Source organism: Quercus lobata, chromosome 9, assembly GCF_001633185.2.
Source record: "Quercus lobata isolate SW786 chromosome 9, ValleyOak3.0 Primary Assembly, whole genome shotgun sequence".
NCBI lineage: Eukaryota > Viridiplantae > Streptophyta > Magnoliopsida > Fagales > Fagaceae > Quercus > Quercus lobata.
In genome coordinates, this window is record NC_044912.1 from 17,776,776 (window position 1) to 17,799,442 (window position 22,667).

The following is a 22,667-nucleotide window of genomic DNA, read 5'->3' on the forward strand; positions in this document are numbered from 1 at the left end:
ATCATGGTTAAGAGGTTGACAAGAATATCTTCGTAAATATACTCTTTTTATTTTCTCCTTATCATTAGGATGAAAAATATAAGACCTTTTCTCATAGTCTAGAATCTAAAAGAAAATTATTCAAGTAATTATGAATTTGCTTAGAAGATAAAATTTCCAGTAAAAGTGATTTCCTTATAAGAAATTTGTTAATAGTGCTAACAAAAAAATAAATGGTAAACTATAAGTTCATTCAAAATATTCAACTCATGCATTAAACCATTACATTAGTCATATTCAATAAAGTATTGAAACATTATTTTAGTGCATATGCGTATGTATAAGATGTATCATATAAATCCAAAAAGTTCAACCAAAGACTAAAGCAAGCACTAACCAACTAGTTATTTGAAAATATACCTTTTTATATATAAAAAATAGCAATTTAAAAATATGTCTTTTGAAAAAATAATTTAAAATATCATAATTGAACATTTGATTTGGACTTTTAGACTAATTTATTTGTTTGGACAATATTTGAGAAATACTGTCCACAAAATTTTCACAACAAATCTTAGTTGACAATTATTATTGGTTCTAATTTACATATAACTTTTTTTTTTTTTTTTTGTTCATCAGTAATAACTTACCACTTAGAATTTGTTGTGAAAGTATTGTGAATATATAATTTTTCACAATTTTTTGGTTCAATCTTTAATAGAACAAAATTTTGGAGAGGTCAAATTTTATTTTTAATGGGCTCAAATTTTTATTTAGGGTGTTCAAGGTTTTTTAAGGTGGTCAAGTTTTTTTTTTTTTTTCTAAGGTGCAGAGACAGACCTACAGATATTGGATATGTCTAAGCTTGCGAGCAAAGTCTTTGGTACTGAGTCATTAAACTTTGTCTTTGACTCTTTGTCACTTTGTATGGTGTGGGCCGTGTGGCCAATATATATATATATGAACTTGTGTTTGTCTCTTGTGATTTAATTTAATTCTTTGTGTGGTTGTGATTTAAGTCTTTGTGTGGCCAATGCCCAATAGTCAATAATTAGATAGCATTAAATAACTATTTAAATCATGGCTTTAGCAAACATTTTAGAGAGTAGAAACATTGGTGTCATGTTGTGGGCGTGGTTGTGTAATTGTATTCCATTCTTTTAGATTTTTTTTTTTTTTGAGAAGTCCTTTTTTTTAGTTGGTGACTCTAAAACGTTAACAATTTAACATTAATATTGTTGTGGCTTGTGAGGGCATATTTGTTTGTTTGTTTTTTTATTTGACTAGGTACAATAGAACTATGAAATATGGAAATAATGAATCTTTTTTTTTTCTTGAATATGAAATAGATGTTAGTTTTATTTTCATAATTTTTTTTTTTTGGTTTTAAGCTTTGGTCCCCCTTGGTTTGAATCCCGGTTCCGTCCCTACTAGGGTGGTCAACAATCCATATTGATTTAAAATTCATTTTGCTAAGGTATAAAAAAAAAAAATCCAAACTCATGATGGTCTTGTGACCATCCTGAATCATACATAGCGCTGCCCCTGATGTCCTTAGAGTATCCATTAACTTCTCCCTTTTAAAATTATTGAGATTGTTATTACTCTCTTAAGGGTCATTAATGATTTATGATGCATATCCAAATGAATGTGCTACAGCCTTTGATGGTGTCAGGAAATGAACCAACTCCAAGCTCGTCCATGAGGGTCATCCAGGGCAAGAATAGCAGAAACAAGCTATATATGTTACTCGTCCTTGACAAGCTCATCTATAAAAGTTTCTAAGACAAGCTTGATACGTTAACTACAGCTTTTGGGTGATCTCTCGTCCATGCAAGCTCAGGATGAGCTCCACACTTATAGCCCGGAACGCAAGAATCAAGGTTCTTTGTCATAGACCATTCCCAACGACGATTATGAAAAGTAAGGGCAAAGCATACAACTTCCATAGCAGTTATGGAAGTTAACTCCAAATTTTATGGACTCCTCAATAGTAGGGGAAGTTACTAAATAAAAAACCGTTTCCATAAATCTATATAAACACGAACCTCCGACAAACAAAGGTAAGTATTTTCCAAACACAATCCCCAGAAGTTTGGAATTCCATTTATCAGAAGAGAGAAACTAACTTCATCATTGGAGGGTTTATAGCCGGTCAACCCCAGTCTCTTTTGATCTTTTGTTTCTTCTTTTTTCAGGCCCTCTGAATCATCAAAGCCAGCGCCATCCAGCCTACTCATTTTCTAAGTATTATTAGGCTTAATCTGTGTTTTCCATGCAGAAGTAGTTTGATCATTAATTTCTATATGGTAAATGCCCACAAGTCTAAAATCTTCATATGTTTTTCCATGATGTACATAGGATATGCTTGGTGTATCAAGCATAATGAGTCCACGCTAGATGCTAAGTACGTTTTTACTTGATGTTGAGCATAGTAGATTCTACTTTGCTCAACCTTCCTTTTATCATAACCTAAAATATGGATGTTACCAATGTAGAGCAAACCAAGGTTGGATCATGAATGTATTATTTTCAAAATAGAGTACGTTTAATAAAGACGACAAAACCATTGGCCCTAGAATCGGTAGAAATTCCCCATGCCCATCTTCATCAAGTGTGGCATTGACACTTTTGAGAGTGACATTGTGAGAGACAAGGTCAGAGCCATGATTTATTGTTTGAAGGGAGGACAAATTTTCATGTCCACACACACATGCATATATATTATACACACGTTTTGTTTTAGAGGTAGTGAAAATTTTCATCTTTTATGAGAGAGTAGCAAACCAACACATGCATAATTATTGATTTAATTACTCTTTTGAACTTCTTAATTATATATATATATATATATATAATGTCTTAAAATTATAAGTTTTAATTAGATATCACTAGTTCATAAAAAATTGTATAAATTCATTAAGATATCGTCATACAAAATTAAGAATTTTAAAGACTTAACTTTTATACTAAAAGTAAATAAAATATACATTTATATAGTCTTTATGAAATATTTATAGCTTTTTGCTTGATTATCAAAAAAGAAATATTTATAGCTGTATTCTCATTTATAAGTTCCCCTTTAAGAATTAATAAAATTAACAGATTTTTTTATTTTGAAAGATAATTCATATATTGGGTGCAGGGGCGTGCCGGGGAGGGGGGATCAAAAGAGTAAAAATCTTAATTATTTATCTAAAGGAACCCTTGAACGTAGCTTTGTCTCTTGTGAGAGAGATAAGAGAGAAGGGAAAGGATGGCGGTGAGAGTATTGGGAGAGATGAATGTTTGCATAGGGTAAGAGACTAATCAAGTTGGATTAGAACCCTAAAATATTTGGGAAATATTATTGTTCATTTATAAAGGGTGTGTGTAGATCAATTTTTTAAGCTAATGAGAAATCAAAGTACTTAGGTAACTTAAATAATTAATGAACTTAGTTCAAACATAATAAAGTGTTCGAGAATAAAATTGTGAGTATGAAACTTTATTTAGCTCTATATAATATTATATTTTGTATGTATATATGTATTAAAAATATACTTTTATTAGATTGTATATGTTTATAATTATATTCATAAGATATGAATATAATTATTTATAATTTATTGATAATATGTACTTTATCTTGTAGTGAAATGATACACAATTTTTAACAATAAAATGTTTGTGAATATAATTGTTATAAGGTAATAAACAAAAATTGCCTCTCTAATTAACTCAAATAATACAATATCAACTATAATTTCCTTATTAATTATTAACATATGTTTGCGAAATGGTAAAAACTTTGTTCATGATATTTATTATATATATATTAAAAAAAAGTTAATCAAATATGTCAAGAACAAGGTCAAATTTATTTGACATGAAAATGAACCAAATTTATATATGTAATTTAATATGCTTTATGAGCTACAAGCTAACTCTCAGATTCAAATTAAAAATAAATGGAAAATCCTAAATTTTGAATACTAAACACTCATTGAAAATCCAAATTTTGTGTTAGGCTCATTGGAGTTTTACACACGAAGGAAGTTGAATTAAATGGTATGCCCTTTTACTCATATCAGGTCGAATTGGTTCCACGTGAAGCGATTGGGTGAGGATGAACAGTTGGATGAGGATGAACACTAAAAAACCAAAAAAGGTCTATGTGTATATTTTGGAAGGGGAAATGTTTTAACAAGCACAGATGAGCGCTTGTTAAGATGCAGAAAAGACAAAAAAATTATCAGAAAAAAATCAAAAAAGACATCAAAGCAGTAATTATAAAACTGAAAAAATAAGATAAAGTTGTAAAACAGACAAAATATTTTTAAAAAAATTTCAAATAAATTGTTAACGGCACTTTGCGGTGCTCCTTATGATGGCCCTTTTGGAAGATATGAAAGTATTGTGTAGGAACTTTGAGAATGTATCTTTTAATTTTGTCCCTAGGGCCAGGTAGAGTGGACTTTTTTTTGTTATAGTGGGATGGGCCATGGACCATCTATGCTATTTCTCAGTCCGTTTCTAGGGTACTCACTAAGCACCATAGTTGGTACCTGCACTTCTCCCAGCCCAAGTAGTGATGGGCTTTTTTTATTTTTTTACCTTAAAAAAATAAAAAATAAAAAAAGGAAAAGAAGAAGAAGAAGGAAAGAAGAAGGGCCATCGCTACTTAATAAGTTAATAGTTTTTTATTCATATAAGACGGAAAAGAAGAAAAAAATAAAAAAGTTCTGTAAAATAAAGGAAATATAATGATAAGAAAAATGAAATATAAGGATGAGATTATATTTAAATTACTTATTTTCTTTTCTAGTGGTTATCTACTACAGCATATTATTTATGAAACTAATATGGAGTACACATATATTTCTCTTTGCTCTCAATATTTCTCAAAATGCTTCTCCTTGTGTGAGAGCTTAAGTCTATATATATATATATATATAGAGAGAGAGAGAGAGAGAGAGAGAGAGAGAGAGAGAGAGAGAGAGAGAGAGAGAGAGAGAGAGAGAGAGAGAGAGAGAGAGAGAGAGAGGTTGAAATAGCTAAAAGATGACAAGATCTCTTAAATTAGCCGTCTCTATTAAATGTGATGGATATATGTCCATCACTCGTGGATAATGAATAGTATATAATGAAAATCTCATTTTATAGTATAAATGCTTTCTAATTGAGATTATCCTAATTCATAAAGTCTTTGCAATGGTGAATTGCTGATTAAGAACCTCCTCATAAGAATTGTAAATTTATTCAACGATTAAAAATACAATATTACTTCCACAAAACAAAACAAGCAACTAGGCTGCAAACACCTTACCCTCAGGGGCGGAGCCAGAAATTTTGGTTTTGGGGGGGCCAAGTTGTGATGTTAATATATTAGTTAATTAAGACAAACCTCTACACGCACATATAAAAATTAATTTACTCAAAGAATTTATTATCTTCTAAATTTTAATGAGCATACAAAAGTAATGTATTTCTTCTATTAGAGATGTACAAAAATTTATCATTTTTTACATAGTTCAATTTGTTAAATCTCTTAAATTATATGATTTTAATATAATTTCTCTTTCTTTTAAGAGCACCATTGAAATGACTCAAAATTTGGGGGGACCAACTTCAATTTTTACATGCTATATTTTTTAAAATATAAATAATATAAATACTATAAAATAATTTTTTAAAACTTTGGTGGGGCCTTGGCCCCCACCCTTGTGTGTGGCTCCGCCACTGCTTACACTTATTGCGTGTTTGAATGAGCTAATTTTTATCAGTTTGTTTCATATATTTTGTTTGTCTTGCACCAATATCACTGTGCAGTGAAAAATATGATATTTAAAAAGTTGTACATTATGATTAAAATGCAAAAAAGAAAAAAGAAGAAGAAAAAAAAAAACTCATCTAAACAATTCACTTGAACATATTTCTCTAAACTTTTTATGGTTTGAAATTGTCATTTCAAAGACTTACGAGAGTATTGTGTAGGAACTAATTACAAACTTAATCTCAGAGTAATTAAATACAGTCTCTTACATCTTTCTAATTAATTAATTCAATGAAACAAATTCCCAAATTCATGAGTTTCTTCCACCATGATTACACCTTTTCTCATATATTCTTCATCTTTCTCCCTTTTTGGACACTATTCTACGTGACGTGTTTTCTTCCTCATCTTCTCCTTGGTGCACATTTGAAATGATGGCTGTTAAATTAAAAAAAAAAAAAAAAAAAAAAAGGTAGTAGTAGGTGGAAAAGAGTTAACGGTTAGTCGGTTACCGTTGTAATTAAGAGTTCAATTTGAAAATCTAACCCGCCTGTTCTATACAAATTACAATCGTGTTGGATTAAACTTAAATTTTTATTTTTAATTTTTTTGTTTGAAAGAGGCTTTGCTCTAATTATGTGTCATTATGGGCCAATCCAGTGAGACTCTGCAACCTGTGATTTTAGCCTTAAAAAATATAGATTTTACTCATTTTAGCCTTTATTATGTTTGGAGGATTTTTAAAGCTTATGTGAAGTATGGATAACTTAAACTCCCTCCTGTACCTCTTCATATTAGAAGTTGAAACTGACAATCTTTTATTCTAATAAGAAATATTATGAACTGATTATTGGAATACATGAAATTGCCAATGTTACTGTAGCCTGTAGGGCAAAACTCTTGACACTTATGATAAGCATTATTCTTTTTAATTATTATTATTATTTTTGGGTTGAAATGATAAGCATTACTTATTACTTATGTTTTCTATTTATTTATAAAAAATTTTAATTTATGACGTTTGTTCTTGATGATTAATTTTTATTATTAGATTAAGACACGCAATTGCCTTTTGGTTTAAGCGAAGATTAAATTCGAAATCTTTTATTCGAAAACAACAGACACTATCATTTTTTATTAACAGTTGAAATTGGCAATTTTTTTTTTCCATAGGAATAGTAAAAAATGACAAATTTTTATTCTAATAAGAAATATTAAATGAGCTGATTATTGGAATACACGAAATTGGCAATGCTACAGCTACAGTAGGGCAAAACTCTTGACACTTTTTATTTTATTTTATAATTTGTTATAAAAAAAAAACTATTGACACTTACGATAAGCATTGCTCATTAACATTGTCGTTATCTAATTCGATATTAAAATGTAGGACTATACCTTAGTGAATAGAAGGAAAAAAGAAGAAGAAAAAGTCACGTAAATACACATTTGAAACTTGCTAAAAGTTATTGGCTTCATCCAGTTATAACTTACGAGTTAAAACATTTTAAATTAGAAAAACATTTTGCAATGAAACAAACGGAACCTAATGTATTAATGTATTCAGAAGAACCAGAATAACTTGATTACTTTAGTTCCAATATGATCAAGCTCTACGATTCTATATTTATCACTTAACACTTGAGAAGGAACTAAGGTGGTTTTATTTTTGATTATTTATTATTATTTTTAATACAAAGAAGTTGTGTCTAAACTATTCCACTATCCATAAGACATCCCAAAAAGTAAAAAAAAAATCTCATAGGTTGAAACTCTGATAAATAAAATTTAAAACGTCTAAATTTATAGCACATTCTTTAAATTAATTAAACTTATCACCTGCATGTCATGGACAATGAACTAAGGTGTTATTACGAGAAAATTGAACAAAAGTATAGTGTGTAAATGCCTTGGCATAGAATGGATTCATGCAGACTAAAGAATTTGTTTTACTTGAAAACTCATCGCGCTTAAATGTCTAATGTAGAGAGTCTCTTTGGAGTTTTGACTTAGCTAATAGCTTATAGGTAAACTTTTATTCTATTTAATGCTATTTCCTATTAAAATTAAAAAAAAAGGTATAATTGTATTTAAAAAACAAGGTTTTAAAAAATCGTACATAATTAAATAAGATAAACAAATTGAAAAAAAAAAAAAGTAAAAAACTAATCCAAATGCATGTACAAACTCTTTTTGTTTTTTTTTGAGAAGAAAATATGTGTACAAACTTAGTTGGGTTAACCTAAAATTTTTGGACTTTTTAGCTAAGTGTAGCTCTTTTAAAAAAAAAAATTAATTACTAATTGAGTTGGATTATTAAATACACCCATAATCGATAATCCAATCCGATACCAATATAGTGAATATACTTGGTACCATTTAAAGCGGGCCAGCCAGCCAGCCTGTTCGGCCGGCTCCAATAAAATTCCAAATATGCCCGCAAATTAGTACCGTTTCCCAACGCACATGACGTGCACGTGACCAATGCTATATTTGAATTCGGACCTAAGCGCCTTTTCTCCAATTCATTTTAATTCAACCCCTCTCGTCCGCTTTCAAATTCTCACAACTCAGTCAGGCCCCCCCCCCCCATTGTGTGTCTCTCTCTGTTTCGTTTCAAAAAAAAAAACCAAACCAAACAAAACAAACGCAACCAAAAAAAGCCCATCGATCTCTCTCAATCTCTTTCTCAGAGAGACTTTTTCTTCGATTTCCACTCTCCAATTCTATATCACTCGCTCACTTCTAACACTTCCATTTCCTACAGGTACTCTCTCAGAAACTCTCAGATCCAAGCTTCATTAGCTCATCTTCAAGCTATTGAATCTTTGAATCCAGATTTTATAGCATTTTTACATGTTCTACGATTCAAATCTTGCTCTTCGCATTGCAGCCTAATTTCAATCGCTGAATGATAAATGTTTTTTTTTTTGGTAGACGGATGACTTTTTTTTTTGTTAGATAAACCCTAATTTTGCTATTGTTTTGTTTGTTCGTTTTTTTGGATTTGGGGGGATTTGTTTATTTAGGGTTTGAGATTTGGGTTTGGAGATGGAGAATTCGGAAGTGAAAAGTGTAGATTCTTCACAATGCGTCCGAGTCGCGGTTAATGTCAGGCCTTTGATTACGTCCGAGCTTCTACTTGGCTGTACAGATTGCATTTCAGTGGTACCTGGTGAACCTCAGGTACTTGATTTTTTTTTAAAAAAAAAAAAAAATTAGTTTTGATCGAATTTGAAAATTTTAGGTTTTCATGATATGTGTATGACTGAGCTGATAGAATTTTGAAATTTGGTGTTTAAAATTAGGTGCAAATTGGTTCGCATTCGTTCACCTTCGATTACGTTTATGGTAGTACTGGCTCGCCCTGTTATGCATTATTCGATGATTGTGTTTCTCCTCTTGTTGATGCACTCTTCCATGGTTATAATGCCACTGTTCTTGCATATGGCCAGGTATAACTTTCATTTTATCTTATAGAGTTAGAATACTCGAATATACGTTTTGATACATTGCTGAGTTTACTCTGTTTGTGTTTTTTAAGACGGGGTCGGGGAAGACGTACACCATGGGGACTAACTATTCAGGGGAGGGAAGTAATGTAGGAGTCATACCTAAAGTAATGGAAAGCATATTCAAAAGGGTTGAAGTGACGAAAGATTCGACAGAATTTTTGATTAGAGTCTCATTTATTGAGGTAAAAGAAATACTTCTATTTAGCTTGTTTTGTTTTGTTTTCCTTCGCTTCACTACTTGAGTTTATTTGCTTGATGTGGTATGATGTGATGACAGATATTCAAGGAAGAAGTGTTTGATTTACTAGATCCAAATTCGCCCGTCTTCTCTAAAGTTGAAGGGGCAGCTCTAGTAAAGCATGCAGGGCCTGCAAGGGTTCCCATACAAATTAGAGAGACGGTGAATGGAGGAATAACACTCGCCGGAGTCACCGAGGCAGAAGTTAGGACAAAAGAAGAGATGGCAACATATCTATCTCGTGGTTCCCACGCTCGTGCCACTGGGAGTACTAATATGAATAGCCAATCAAGGTGCAAATTTCATAATGCTATATATTTTTGAAATGTTGCCAATGAACATCTATAGCTTTGTAGTTTTAAATGAACATTTCATAATTTGAACTGCTGCCAATGAGCTTTAGCTCAACTGGCACCCTCTTTGCAAGTGCTAGGTGTAGGGTGAAGTCTTGGGTTAAGGATCTATTATGTTGAAAGTTGTATAATTTATAATGTTGAACTTCATGTTAACTTTTTGTATCGTTTTCCAGTCGCTCACATGCTATCTTTACAATTACTATGGAGCAAAAGAAAGTTGCTCACTTCGTAGCCGGAGTAACAAATGAAGACATCGGTGATGACATATTATGTGCAAAACTGCATTTAGTGGATCTTGCTGGTTCTGAACGTGCAAAACGAACGGGTGCAGATGGCATGCGTTTTAAAGAAGGTAGGATGCTAGAGACTTAGTCTAGGGGTTTCAATCTGTTACAATATGGTTAATAAGATAGTGGCAAGATGAACATCTATAGTTTTGTAGTTTTAAATTCTAAAATAGTTATCTGTTGTGAATGTGATATATGGAATGATAAGTATGTTACATAATTTAAATTGGAGTTTTTCCTGTTTGTGTTTGTTTTAATAGTTTATTTGATGTAGGAATTCATATCAATAAGGGTTTATTGGCACTTGGCAATGTGATAAGTGCCTTGGGAGATGAAAAGAAGAGGAAAGAAGGAGGTCACGTTCCATATCGTGACAGCAAGTTAACACGCTTGTTACAGGCAAGTGAATAAATATTTATTTTTCTTACCTAAATTGTAAGTATAATTTCTCAAAATTTGTTTGTACCAATGAAAATTGAAGATTTTTTAAAGCTCTTAAATCTCTTTACTTTTTATGTAGACACATGTAAGTAATGGACTTCATTTACCTATGGTCAGTTAAACGGGAATGCTTTTTGTTTGTTGAATCTAGATGATCTACTAGAAAACAAGTATACATAAAGAAAATTGACCTAGGCTTTTGATTACGCTCAGATAGATGCAAATATTTGTGGAAATTGGATTAGTACATTATATTTTACATAACACAAGAAAACATAGTAAGAAGGTGTAATATGGAGACTGCAATAAGGGTTAATATTAACATTTTTTGATATTTAAAGTGAAAATTTGACTTTGTAAAAAATTCTCTCATGATTGTTTATTGAAACTTGAATCTGTAGGATTCTCTTGGAGGAAACAGCAAAACGGTTATGATTGGTATGTGTCAATATACTTATTCAAGCATCTTAAATCTTTCTTTCTTGTAATTCCTACTTTTTTTTTTTTTTTTTTTTAATTTTTTAAAAATGTTTACAATGTTTTGTATTGATTGAAGCTTGTGTAAGTCCTGCCGACACAAATGCTGAGGAAACCCTGAACACATTGAAGTATGCAAATCGTGCTCGCAACATTCAGAACAAGGCAGTTGTAAGTATTCTCTCATAATTATATTCTTTTTTCACCTCCACATGTTATGCTTCTCTTTCTGATGATCTTTCCCTCTTTCTTAATTTAGATCAATCGTGATCCAATGGCAGCCCAAATGCAAAGAATGCGGAGCCAAATTGAGCAATTGCAGACTGAACTTCTATTTTATCAAGGTGGAATGAATGCACCATTTGAAGAACTCCAGGTATGTCATTGAATGATAAAAGTCTGTTTGTGCTCCTAAGGTCCTAATTTGCTGGTTTTGGATGTTTATTAACCTTTAGTGGCTTTTCCAGATTCTCAAACACAAAATATCTTTACTTGAAGCAAGCAATGCAGAGTTACACAGGGAGCTTCAAGAACGTAAAGTTACCTTTGAGCATTTAACACAACGTGCTCTTGATGCTCAGGTTTTATTCAAAATTCTCTTTAGTAGTTATATAAGATGTCATGATTTTCTTATAATCTTCCCTACACTAGTTAAAATCCAGCTATATGATCTCACCTACATTAAACACTTCAGGTTGAAAAAGACAAGTTGGTCATGAAAATTGAATTAGCTCGAAATGGTAAATCTTGGGATGAGATCGATTCTAGTTCAAATCAGGTTTGAGTGCATTGATTTTTTTTAATTTTTTTTGGTTGCTCCAAGTTATTGCATTTTTCTGATGAAAGAAAAGACTTTGCTGACACAACATCATTAATTATTTCAGGATTTTGACGTGTTGAAAAATTATGCCTCAAAAATTCAAGAGTTAGAAGGAGAATTATTGCATCTGAAAAACTTGAATAGCTCAAAACGCAGTCGATTTGTTGAATGTGCTGACTTAGATGATGATGGGCTCCACTCAAAGAACGAATTATTTCCATGTACTAACGAGTTTTCATCTGATTATGACATAAAAGCCATGAATATTCCAGGTAGCATTTGTAAAGCTCTTTTTATTGTTTTACTGTCTTTCATTTTGTTGAACACATTGCTCTTTGTTACAACTAATGCCAATCCCTTATTAGTTGTTTTCCACAGGATGAAAGCCGTGTCATGCCATTTTTATTTTATTTTATATTTAGTGATTAGGGTACCACAGTAGTTAGGAATATTCTGCATTTGACAGGACATCTTTGCTCAACAGTTCCTTTTGTTGTAGTGATCTTTGCATTTTATCTTCCATCCTAAGAGTTGGCTACTTGACAATGAGCAAATTTAATTATATAAAACTGATGTACAGATGAGACTGTAGATGAAGAAAAGGAGCTAGAACATTCCTCTCTCCAAGAAAAATTAGATATGGAGCTCAAAGAATTGGACAAAAAACTTGAACAGAAAGAGGTAAAACAAATCACATTTTTAGTTACCCCATCTTGGCTACCTAGATTTACTTGTATGTTTGATTTAAGGAGATTAAAGCATTTTGTTGATAGATGTTTTCTGACTCATAAAATGGGACATGTTTTTGTTTTCCTCTGAAAGACTTCACACGAATCACTAGACTTTTGTAAAAAGTTTCTAATAAATAACTAGCTTAAGTTTGTGGGCATCTTAAACTTATCAGGACAAAAAATAACAACTATATAGTCTCAGCCATTTACATATTTGGTTGTGAATCTAGTGCTAAATATTTACATTTCTTACTATCTTGGATCTGCATTGTTGTCTGTTGCTGTGGCTGTTCACATCTGTCATAATTTACTCTGTGAAGGCTGAAATGAAGCGGTTTGGAAGTGTTGATACTTCGGTTCTTAAAAATCATTATGAGAAGAAAGTTCAGGAATTAGAACATGAGAAGAAATCATTGCAGGTTAGTGCTCTTTCTGTAAGCCTTGGCTTCTGATTTGAATGTCCTCTTAGTAAGGCTTTTTTAAAATACCTATGCTGTTAATTGGCAGAGAGAGATTGAGGAACTGAGACACAATCTTGCAAATATTTCATCTACTTCTGATGATGGTGCTCAAAAGTTGAAGGAAGTATATCTTCAAAAGTTAAATGCCTTGGAGGCACAGGTGAATATTGAAATTGAACCACTTTAGCCCTTTCAATGGCATTTACAATTTCAGGACTCATATACTTTTTGTTGCAGGTTTCAGAGTTGAAGAAGAAACAGGATGCTCAAGCTCAACTTTTGAGACAAAAACAAAAGAGTGATGAGGCAGCAAGACGATTACAAGATGAGATTCACAGAATAAAGACTCAAAAGGTGCAATTTGATTGTAGAGGAGCTTGTTGCAGTCAAATAGATACAATAATAATTTTTTATTTTAAGTAGATAAAATAATCATTTCTCTCATTATAGTACCATATTGTGTTTTATAGGTTCAACTGCAACATAAGATTAAGCAAGAGTCTGAGCAGTTTAGGTTATGGAAGGCATCACGAGAAAAAGAAGTTCTCCAGGTATGCAAAAATTATAGAGTGATCCTTTCTTGCATGTTCAATTGATGGCTTTATAATACTTTAGAGATTAAATGCTAATACTGGATATAGATTGCATAAGCTTAATGATGAAAGTTGGGTATGAATGTTCACTTATGAAAGATTTAAAAATAAAATATTCTTATGCATATAAACTAAGGTTACAGCAACTGGATGAAGAACATAAAATTAATCTACATGATTCAGAATCAAGTGTTTGATGCTCAACATACTTTATTGGTTGAATCTACTGTTGAACTTTGTTTGTGGGCCTATTAGATCCCATCTTTCTTAGGGTCTGGTCATGGATATGGTAGAGTGTAACCATACATACATATGTCAATCTATGTGTCTACCCATCTCTCTCCCTCTCTACGTGTTTTTTAATTGGCTTTATCAAATTATGACAACTTTTTCTTTATTTCATTTTTTTTTTTTACAAAGCAAAAGAAATTATGATTGAATGCAACTTGTGAGTCATTTTTTGAGGCTGTTATTTCATTGAGTGCAGCATACTGAGACCAGGTAATTTCTCTCTAGTTGATTACTTAAAAAATCAAAACAATATAAATTGAAGATATTAGATATAATAAAAAAGCACATATTTGTGTAACAAAGTTGCCTGTGTATAGTTGACTGTCGTTTTTATCATCATTGTGTGTTATCTCTGCTTACGTGTAGGGCTTTCACTATGTACATGAAGTCTAGGAAACAATTTTTGACGTACTTCATTATGAAATACTGATATAAAATCTTGTTCAACTTTGTCTTTGGAAAGTTCATTCTTTAAAAATAATTTGTGTTGATAAGTGACATCATTTTATCCCAAAAAAAAAAAAAAATGACATCATTTTTAAATGTGGGAGAATTGTTCTCGAGTCCTAGATTTTAACTTAAACCATTTTTCCATTTTGAACTTTTATGAGACAGCAGATATCTGCTTTTGCTAGATGCTGAACAATAGATATAGTTTTTATTTGTTAAGTTTTAAGATGCTATGCATAGAATAGCTTGACTATCGTGTCTTGTATTATCAACATTGTTTATTATCATACAATAGCTAGTCATTTGGATTTCATTTTTGTCAATTGCCAGCTTAAGAAAGAGGGGAGAAGGAATGAGTATGAGATGCATAAGCTATTAGCCTTGAATCAGAGACAAAAAATGGTAAGGTGATGTTTGCCTAGGATGATATGGTTTTCCCAGTTCAAGAGAGTTATTTCATACATTTTTTTTTTCATGCCAGGTTTTGCAACGAAAAACAGAAGAAGCTTCTATGGCTACAAAAAGGCTAAAAGATGTTTTAGAATCTCGAAAGGCTTCCTCTCGAGAAACTTCTGGTTAGGAGATATACTACATCATGCTGTTCACTCCCCCTCCCTTCTCTCTGCAGCATGTTGATTATAATTTGTTAACAGGTAAACTATTATGTGCAGGTGCTGGAAATGGCACTGGTCCTGGAATTCAGGTATTTATAATGTATAAGGAGTACTTCAAGAAGGAAAAAAATAAACTGTTTTAGGAGGATTGCTTTGTGTACACAATGATGTGTAAATGTGTAAATGGGATGTCATTCATTATTTCATGTTTTTGTTGAATCTGGGATGTCTCTCTCTTTACTAACATATTTTTATTATTGAGAAGGCTTTGATGCAGGCAATTGAGCATGAGCTTGAAGTTACTGTGCGGGTACATGAAGTACGTGCTGAGTATGAGCGTCAAATGGAAGAGTGAGTTGTCCTTATTTCAATTCTTCCACTTTAGGAATTCACTTAGATGCCTTTGTGCTTTTTGGAATTGACAAGGTTGAAGATGATCAGTTTTCATTTGATTTTTCTTCTAGTGTCTTGGGTGTGTTGATCAAAAGGCTTCTTCTTCTTTTTTTCTTTTTTTTTTTATAATATAAAAAATTTGTTGGTCAGATTTACAGGGTGTATATAATCTATTTGCAGGTTTTTGTGTATTCTGATAGGCATCTTTAAATGGTTTTGCATTGTAGTTTCATGCATTTTCTGTCTAAACTCTAACAAGTTTATTTATTTTTTTGCCCATTTTATTTGTGAAAATGATGAAGAATGTATAAGGAGTACTTAGAAGTTATTTTCACAAAGCTTTATTTTTCCATTGATTGAAAATATTTTTTTAAAAAACCAACATTCTGTAAGCGGTTAAAATACAACTTTAATGTTTTATAAATGGAACTCTATTTAATTTGATGGCATTATTCCTTAGATGAGAAGATTTGGATATTAATCTCTTTCAAGCTTTGGTTAAATTAATGTTGACTCAATGTTGTCTCTAATGCTTGAAATTTCTTTGTTGTAGCCATATTAATTTAGCGTTGGTTTCGTGCTTAGTACATTTTATTATCCTTTGATATAGAAACTCCAGAAATTTTTTTTTTTGCTTGTATGATATAAATTTTCACATGGAATGTTGAGACTTTAATGGCTCTTTTACTCAGTTCTTTTACTGCCTGAGTTGATCCAAGTGATGTTTGTTGGTATTATAGGAGGGCAACGATGGCCAAGGAGGTTGCAAGATTGAAAGAAGAAGCAGACTTGCTCAGGCAATCAAAATTAAGGTGATTTTTTTCCCCTAATTGAATGTTCTCTGTTGGGTTTCTTAAGATTATCATTAGATGGCAACCAATGCTTAAATAACATTGTTCTCTTTTTTTATTTATTTAATTGTTTTTGATGTAGTGACTGCCCTGATGCAATATCTCCTGGTGCAAGAAATTCAAGGATCTTTGCACTTGAAAACATGCTTGCAACTTCATCTAGCACCTTGGTTTCGATGGCGTCACAGTTGTCAGAAGCAGAAGAGCGTGAGCGGGGTTTTAGTGGCCGGGGTCGTTGGAACCAAGTCCGGTCCCTTGCTGACGCAAAAAATATAATGAATTATTTGTTCAATTTAGCATCCTCCTCCAGGTAGTAATTTTGTCAAGTCAAAGTTTGTACTGCTAACTTTGCCAAAATTTAAGGGTTTTTTTTCATGTGTTTTTTATATAAATTCTTTGTGATAAATTTAACTGATTTTTTCTCTCCATTCACCAGGTGCATGGTACGAGATAAAGAAGTTGCCTATAGAGAGAAGGACTCAGAAATAAGAGATTTGAAGGAAAAGATTGTGAGACTCAGTAGTTATGTCAGGCAGTTGGAGATGCAAAAAGCAGAACTTATACATCAAGTGAAGTCACAGGTAAGTGTGATCCATGCCTTTTACGATTCCTCTAATCTGGCCATGAGTAATATATCTTGGGAGAGGGAAAAAACAATTGTGATACAATCTACATATATACATAACATCTATTGGATTTGGGTGGGCCATCTATTTCATTAAATTGGATTTGGATCAACATAGCTATGCTTATTAAGTGACATCATACGTTGTTAAACTGTCCATTTGGTGTTCTAAAATTTTATATAGCTTTCTATGCCATTTTGATTTGTAAACTTATTTTAATATTTTTACCTGGTAATTGAATGGATGAATTATTCCTGGCTTGCAATTTGAAAGAGAACCTTTTTCCTTGGCTATGTATCTGACGCAAACAAATGCACTATTTTTAAAAGATTGCCTAAATGTCATTACCCACTATTCTATCTGATAATAAAAAAATGCAAACCTTTTGACTTTCTTGGAAATGATTGTCTGTTATTATTCTTATCCTTTTTTTTTTTCTTTCTTTCTTTTTTTTGCTATTTTACTTTGCAATAGAATTCAGCCTTGAAAATGAGAATGGCAATGGATGGGGACCTGAACAATGGAGGGCATAAGTATGACTTGCGCAAGCAGGTAAGCGCACCCTTCTGTAGGCCTCTTAATTACACTTGTGGACAACAATGTTTGCTGAATTTCCAGTCACATATTATTGGTTACTTGTTTCTATTTCTTTTCTTCTTCTATTTGACAAACAGCCAAAAATAGTTTGCTTTTTTTTTTTTGGGTATTTTACTTGCTGAATTATTCTATACATGATTTCCAGTCACATATTATTGGTCAATTGTTTCTATTTCTGTTCTTTTTTTTTTTTACCATCAGCCAAAAAATTGTTTCTTTTTTTTGTATTTTACTGGCTGAATTATTCTATGCATGATTTTAGGGCTACCGGAGCTCCTTCATATTGGAAGACATGGATACATCTGAATCAGAACATTCAGATATTGAAAGAAATAACGACGATGATGATTGGGTGGTAGAGTCAGTGGTAGAGTCAGAAGAAGAAGAAGAAAAACCTATTAAGAAAAGGATTTCTAGAACAAGTGTAGCATCCAATACATTAGATACCAAAGATTCAGGAGGCTTGAAATTAGACACTTCAGGTGGGGGAATTGTTGCTGTATCAGGTGTTTGCTGCTCTTGTAGTAAATTCTCTTCTTGCAAAACTATGAAATGCCAATGCCGAGCTTCTGGAGGTAGTTGTGGGACTTTGTGTGGTTGTTTGCCTAGTAAGTGTGCCAACAAAGGAACTGTTTTGAAGGACTTGGGTGGCTCACCAGAGTCAGAGAGTGTTGAAGGGAACGGGAGTGGCTCAGGTTCTGACGAAACTGAGAAGAGTCACAGTCTTGCTTCTCAGGGAGCATTGTTACTACAAAGTGCATTGGTTGAGAAGCCTGTTGAGGAAAATGATGATAACGGACCTAGAAGGAAGGCTCTTGCTGACATTGGAAACAAATTGGTATGTCTCATTCTAGCTTTGCCTAATTTCGATAAGCTGATTAGTATTATTCCTTTGTATAACTCATTATTCTTGTGATTTACTTCTCATGCTCATTCCACTTACAGAAATCTGTTTGGTTTGTTGATCATAATTTTTAACTTGCTACAGGCCAAGCCAAATGCACCAAAGCCTATTCAGAGAAAGAAATGGCGGAAATCTACTATTGTGCTTGTTTCTGATCCTCCTCCACCTTCCTCACAGCCAGAAAACACTGATGTCCCTCAGAAGCCCGAAAGTAACAGTGCTAGCGAGGTAGCAGATATTCCTTTGAAGTTACCGAGGGCTATGCGTTTGGCAGCATCCAATAGTAGCAACCCATTAAGAGATAGGAATGTCAGTCAATTGGATGAATCAGTTGTGAATAAGGAGTCTGTAATTCTTCCTCCAACAAGTCCTGTCCAGCATAGAAGAAAAAAGCCAGAAGAAAAAGAGAACAACAATGGCCTTTGAGCTAATATTTCTCCTTTGTCCCTGATTGGTGATATTTGTACCAACAATGTGACATGTACTGCTATCATGTTTCCATGAATGAAGCTTTTTTCAGATTCGTTGAACAGACATGATATCAAACACCTGATCTTTTGCTGTGGCTATCGCTCTAAGCCTTTGTGCAGTATTCAATTGTGTAGGGAAATGTAGTACGAGTTTTAATACATGAGTTTTTATTTTTTATTTTTCTGCTTTTGATCTTTGAGTGTTTGGGGAAATGGGCTTGCCATTTTTTTGGGCGACGAAGATGATTGTTTTGCAACATTGTTCATGGCTTTCTTAAAAAAAGAAAAAAAAAAGAAAGAATAAATCCATTACACTCTTTGGAGATTTAATTTTAGATTCACTTTGTTTTTCTGAAAAAGTCTATTTTGAAGACAAAAAAACAAGTATGAATTGTTTTCAATTTTGTTAAGTAGATTTTTCTCTGTATTTTAAGCAACTGGAATATGAAGTTCTTTATTATTTTTTTTTTTAATAAAAAAAAAAAGGCTGAATGGGCCGAAATTGTCGTTTTGTGTATTGGGTACAGACCAACGTTCCACACGTGGGCCGAAGCTCGGGTTGTTCTCGGCCCAAAATACTCGCCGAAAACGGCAGAGATCCCATATCGAAACGACCACTTTCTTTTACCGTTCCAAATTCAAATTCCAACTTAACGATTTTTCGCTCCATTGTACTAGTAGCGAATAGTGGTGACGTGGCAAAGCCATTGAATTAAACTCCAAATTCTTTGCTCCATTAAGCTCGAGACCTTTATTATACACAAAATCATCACAATTGATTAATCGATTTTTAGGGTTCTGAAATTCCATTTTCCAGTTTCTATTAGCTTAAAATCTCAGCCTTAATTGCATTGCAGAAGAAGAAGAAGAAAGATGAAGAAGAAGAATCGTGGTTCAAAGCAAGTGAGCCCAGTCGATGCTTCTTTGTCATCGTCAGCTTCTGATGATAAGCGAAAGCTTCAACATTACGAGGAGAGAGTTCGTCAGCTCGAACAAGAAAACAAAGCGTTTCAGGTCCAAGTCATTGTTGTTTTGTGTTCTATTAGTAGTCTCTGTTTGGTTGCCAAGAAAATGTGAGAAAACAATTGAAAGCAATGTGATACTGTGCTAATTATTGGTCCTTAAAGTTTAGCCCTACATTTATCGCTATATTAGACATGTTAGGGACTAAAAATGATTGCTTTAAGTTTGTTAGAGACTAAAATTGATGGCTTTTAAGATTTGTAGAGACCCGAAGCGATTACTTTTAAGTTTGTTAGGGACTAAAATAAAAATGATTGGCTTTTAAGTTTTTTAGGAACTAGAAGCAATCGCTTTATTAGACACATTAGGGACTAAAAACGATCATTTTAAGTTTGTTAGGGACTAAAATGTATAGCTTTAAGTTTTATAGGAACTGGAAGTGATCACTTTAACTTTGTTAGGGACTGAAATAATTCGCTTTAAGTTTTTTAGGGACTAGAAACAATCACTTTTAGTTTGTCAGGGACTAAAATGATCATTTTAAACTTGAGGACTAAAATGGCTCATGGGCTAAAGTTTAGTGACCAACAAGTCTTTTTGCCTGATTTTTTTTTTTTATATTTTTTGGGGGGTGTGGGGTTGTTTTTGAATTACTTGAGAAAAGGATGAGTTCCACTTGAAGTTGATACAAGATATTTGGTTTTGTGTTTACGAGTCTGTTTGGCTGGTAGGAAAATCTGTAAAAGTCAAAGCCTAAGTGTCAAGGTGATTTTGACTCTTTAAGATTTTTAATTTCTAGTCCTGGGAAATTGAAAAATAGGAAGACTAGAAACTCGTATGTTGCTAAGATTATGGGTTAAAATATTTTGGCATTGTAAAGCTATTTGGCTTATTTAAATTAGAAAGGATTTTCAGCCCCCGCCTTACCAATAATTATTTCATGAATTGGTGTTGTAAGGCTATTATTTCTCAATCCAGATATGAAAATGAAAGCACAGAAAAGAACTTTAAAAAAGATTATTTGCTTTTTGAGAGAACCCTCTCCCCCTACCCATTGAAAGTCAGTTATTTAAAACATCACCTTAAAAGCCAGGATATTGGTATTGCTTACTAATCATAATTTTTGTCAAAATTGGCAAAGGGAGATTGAGGAGCTAAGGGGAAAGCTTGCAAATGTTTCGTCTGCCTCTAATGACAGCTTAGAAAAGTTCAGAGAAGACTATCTGCTAAAGCTGAATGTCCTTGAAGAGCAGGTGAATTTATTGTTTGCGTTGTAACCAGATGTCTTGATAACACTATTTCATGTTCTGAAACCTTATTCTGTGTTTGCAGGTTAAAGAGATGGCAAAGAAACAGCATGTTGAATCTCATCTATCAACTCAAAGACCAAAAGGTGACGAAGCAACAAATGGGTTGCAGTTCGAGAATCAATGTTTGAAAGCTCAGAAGGTGCCTTATTGTTGAAGATGAGCATGTCTATGTAAATTATTGTTCATATTTATCATTTACACCATTAATGCTTCCCTATTATTTAGGTTCAATTGCAAAGTAAGATCAAGCTAGAGTCTGTGCAATATAGAGAATGCAAGGCTTCATTGGAAAAAGAATCTCTTCAGGTATATGCAATAAGCATTACTACAGGATTCAACATCATTCCATCTTTTGGTTAAGCTTGTATTTTAAAGATTAGCCCATGTTTAAGTTGGAAAAATAAAAATAAAATGTTTGAGGAGGGTTGAGTTCGATTTGTTTGATTTTTATGTATTGGTTTCAAATTGTCCAGGATTTCATGTTTGAGTTTTTTATGTTATCATTGTTCGGGTTCCTCAGAGGTCTCTGAGATGCATGCTTCAGATATTCATTATTTATCTAAATATATCTGTTTTGAAATATTGAACTAAATTGTGACTATTGTCATAAAAAATATTATAAAAGGGTAATTTGATGATCTTAATGTTTTATAATGCTCCCATCTTTATCTAGCAGCAATTCTTGTTTAATTTTTTCTTGCTTTCTGATTTTTATTGACAAATCTTTGGGAAGATTGAGTTCTTTTCTTTAGGTTTTACTATTTTATATATGATTTTCCTTGGGCCTGTTCTCATTATTTGATTGACTTTTTTATATTTATGTCAAAAGGCTGAAACACATAAAATTTTCAATTTCTTATGAGACCTTTTATAGATAATATTCATTGAATATGGTGCCACATTGGTAAATTATAATACTCTTTAGAATTTGGATATCTTATATTTCACAAAATGTTCAAAGTGTCAGTAACTCACATGTAAACTTCTCCATCAGAAGTTCCTTTAAACTAAAATTATGTAATAGAATCTTATTTAGTCTCAATATAGAAAAAGGTTGCTAGCATGCATTGTCAGATTGTGCTTTGAGTATGTTTTGGTGTATCAGGATATCTCATAGTATTGTCTAACACTTCATGCAGTTGGGGCATTGTATTATATTGCCTTGTCTGAAGTATGCATAGGACTTAGTTGAGGGAAAAATATTTTACTCAAGTTATGTTAGTTTAAAGTGGTAACGTGGTGCGTGCTTGATGCCATTGAATTTTTAGCTTGAGGGGATTGTAAAATAGAACATGTGCTCAAATATTTTATGTTATCCTCTAGCGGTAAAGAGATACAAGCTAGTAACTTGCTCTGCTTTGTTAAGATAGCTATTTATACATCTGGATGATTGTTGAATTCTTTTTATGATCTTAGATTTCTATTATGTCAATGTGTTTTATTTCTTTGAAATACCTGAATCAACAGCTTAGGAAGGAGAAAAGGAGGAATGAGTATGAGTTGCAAAAGCTATTAGCTTTGAACCAGAGACTAAAGATGGTGAAT

General features: G+C 32.5%; 2 protein-coding genes across 2 annotated transcripts; both read left to right on the forward strand.

Annotated features, from left to right (window-relative positions):
• Positions 1-8,291: 8,291 nt before the first annotated feature.
• Positions 8,292-19,027, forward strand: LOC115959337 (kinesin-like protein KIN-4C). The gene is made up of 28 exons (XM_031077688.1): positions 8,292-8,501; positions 8,764-8,920; positions 9,043-9,189; positions 9,279-9,431; positions 9,527-9,780; positions 10,017-10,195; positions 10,405-10,529; positions 10,973-11,009; positions 11,128-11,219; positions 11,308-11,424; positions 11,516-11,629; positions 11,743-11,826; positions 11,933-12,140; positions 12,449-12,549; positions 12,920-13,018; positions 13,107-13,220; positions 13,298-13,414; positions 13,531-13,611; positions 14,725-14,796; positions 14,876-14,969; positions 15,066-15,097; positions 15,274-15,359; positions 16,142-16,213; positions 16,335-16,562; positions 16,689-16,833; positions 17,353-17,430; positions 17,738-18,313; positions 18,464-19,027. The coding sequence occupies exons 2-28, from the start codon at positions 8,786-8,788 to the stop codon at positions 18,803-18,805; spliced, it is 3,882 nt and encodes a 1,293-aa protein (XP_030933548.1). The 5' UTR covers positions 8,292-8,501; positions 8,764-8,785; the 3' UTR covers positions 18,806-19,027.
• A 467-nt stretch (positions 19,028-19,494) lies between these two features.
• Positions 19,495-22,663, forward strand: LOC115959339 (kinesin-like protein KIN-4C). The gene is made up of 5 exons (XM_031077689.1): positions 19,495-19,863; positions 20,952-21,065; positions 21,145-21,261; positions 21,348-21,428; positions 22,595-22,663. The coding sequence occupies exons 1-5, from the start codon at positions 19,723-19,725 to the stop codon at positions 22,613-22,615; spliced, it is 474 nt and encodes a 157-aa protein (XP_030933549.1). The 5' UTR covers positions 19,495-19,722; the 3' UTR covers positions 22,616-22,663.
• Positions 22,664-22,667: the final 4 nt, after the last annotated feature.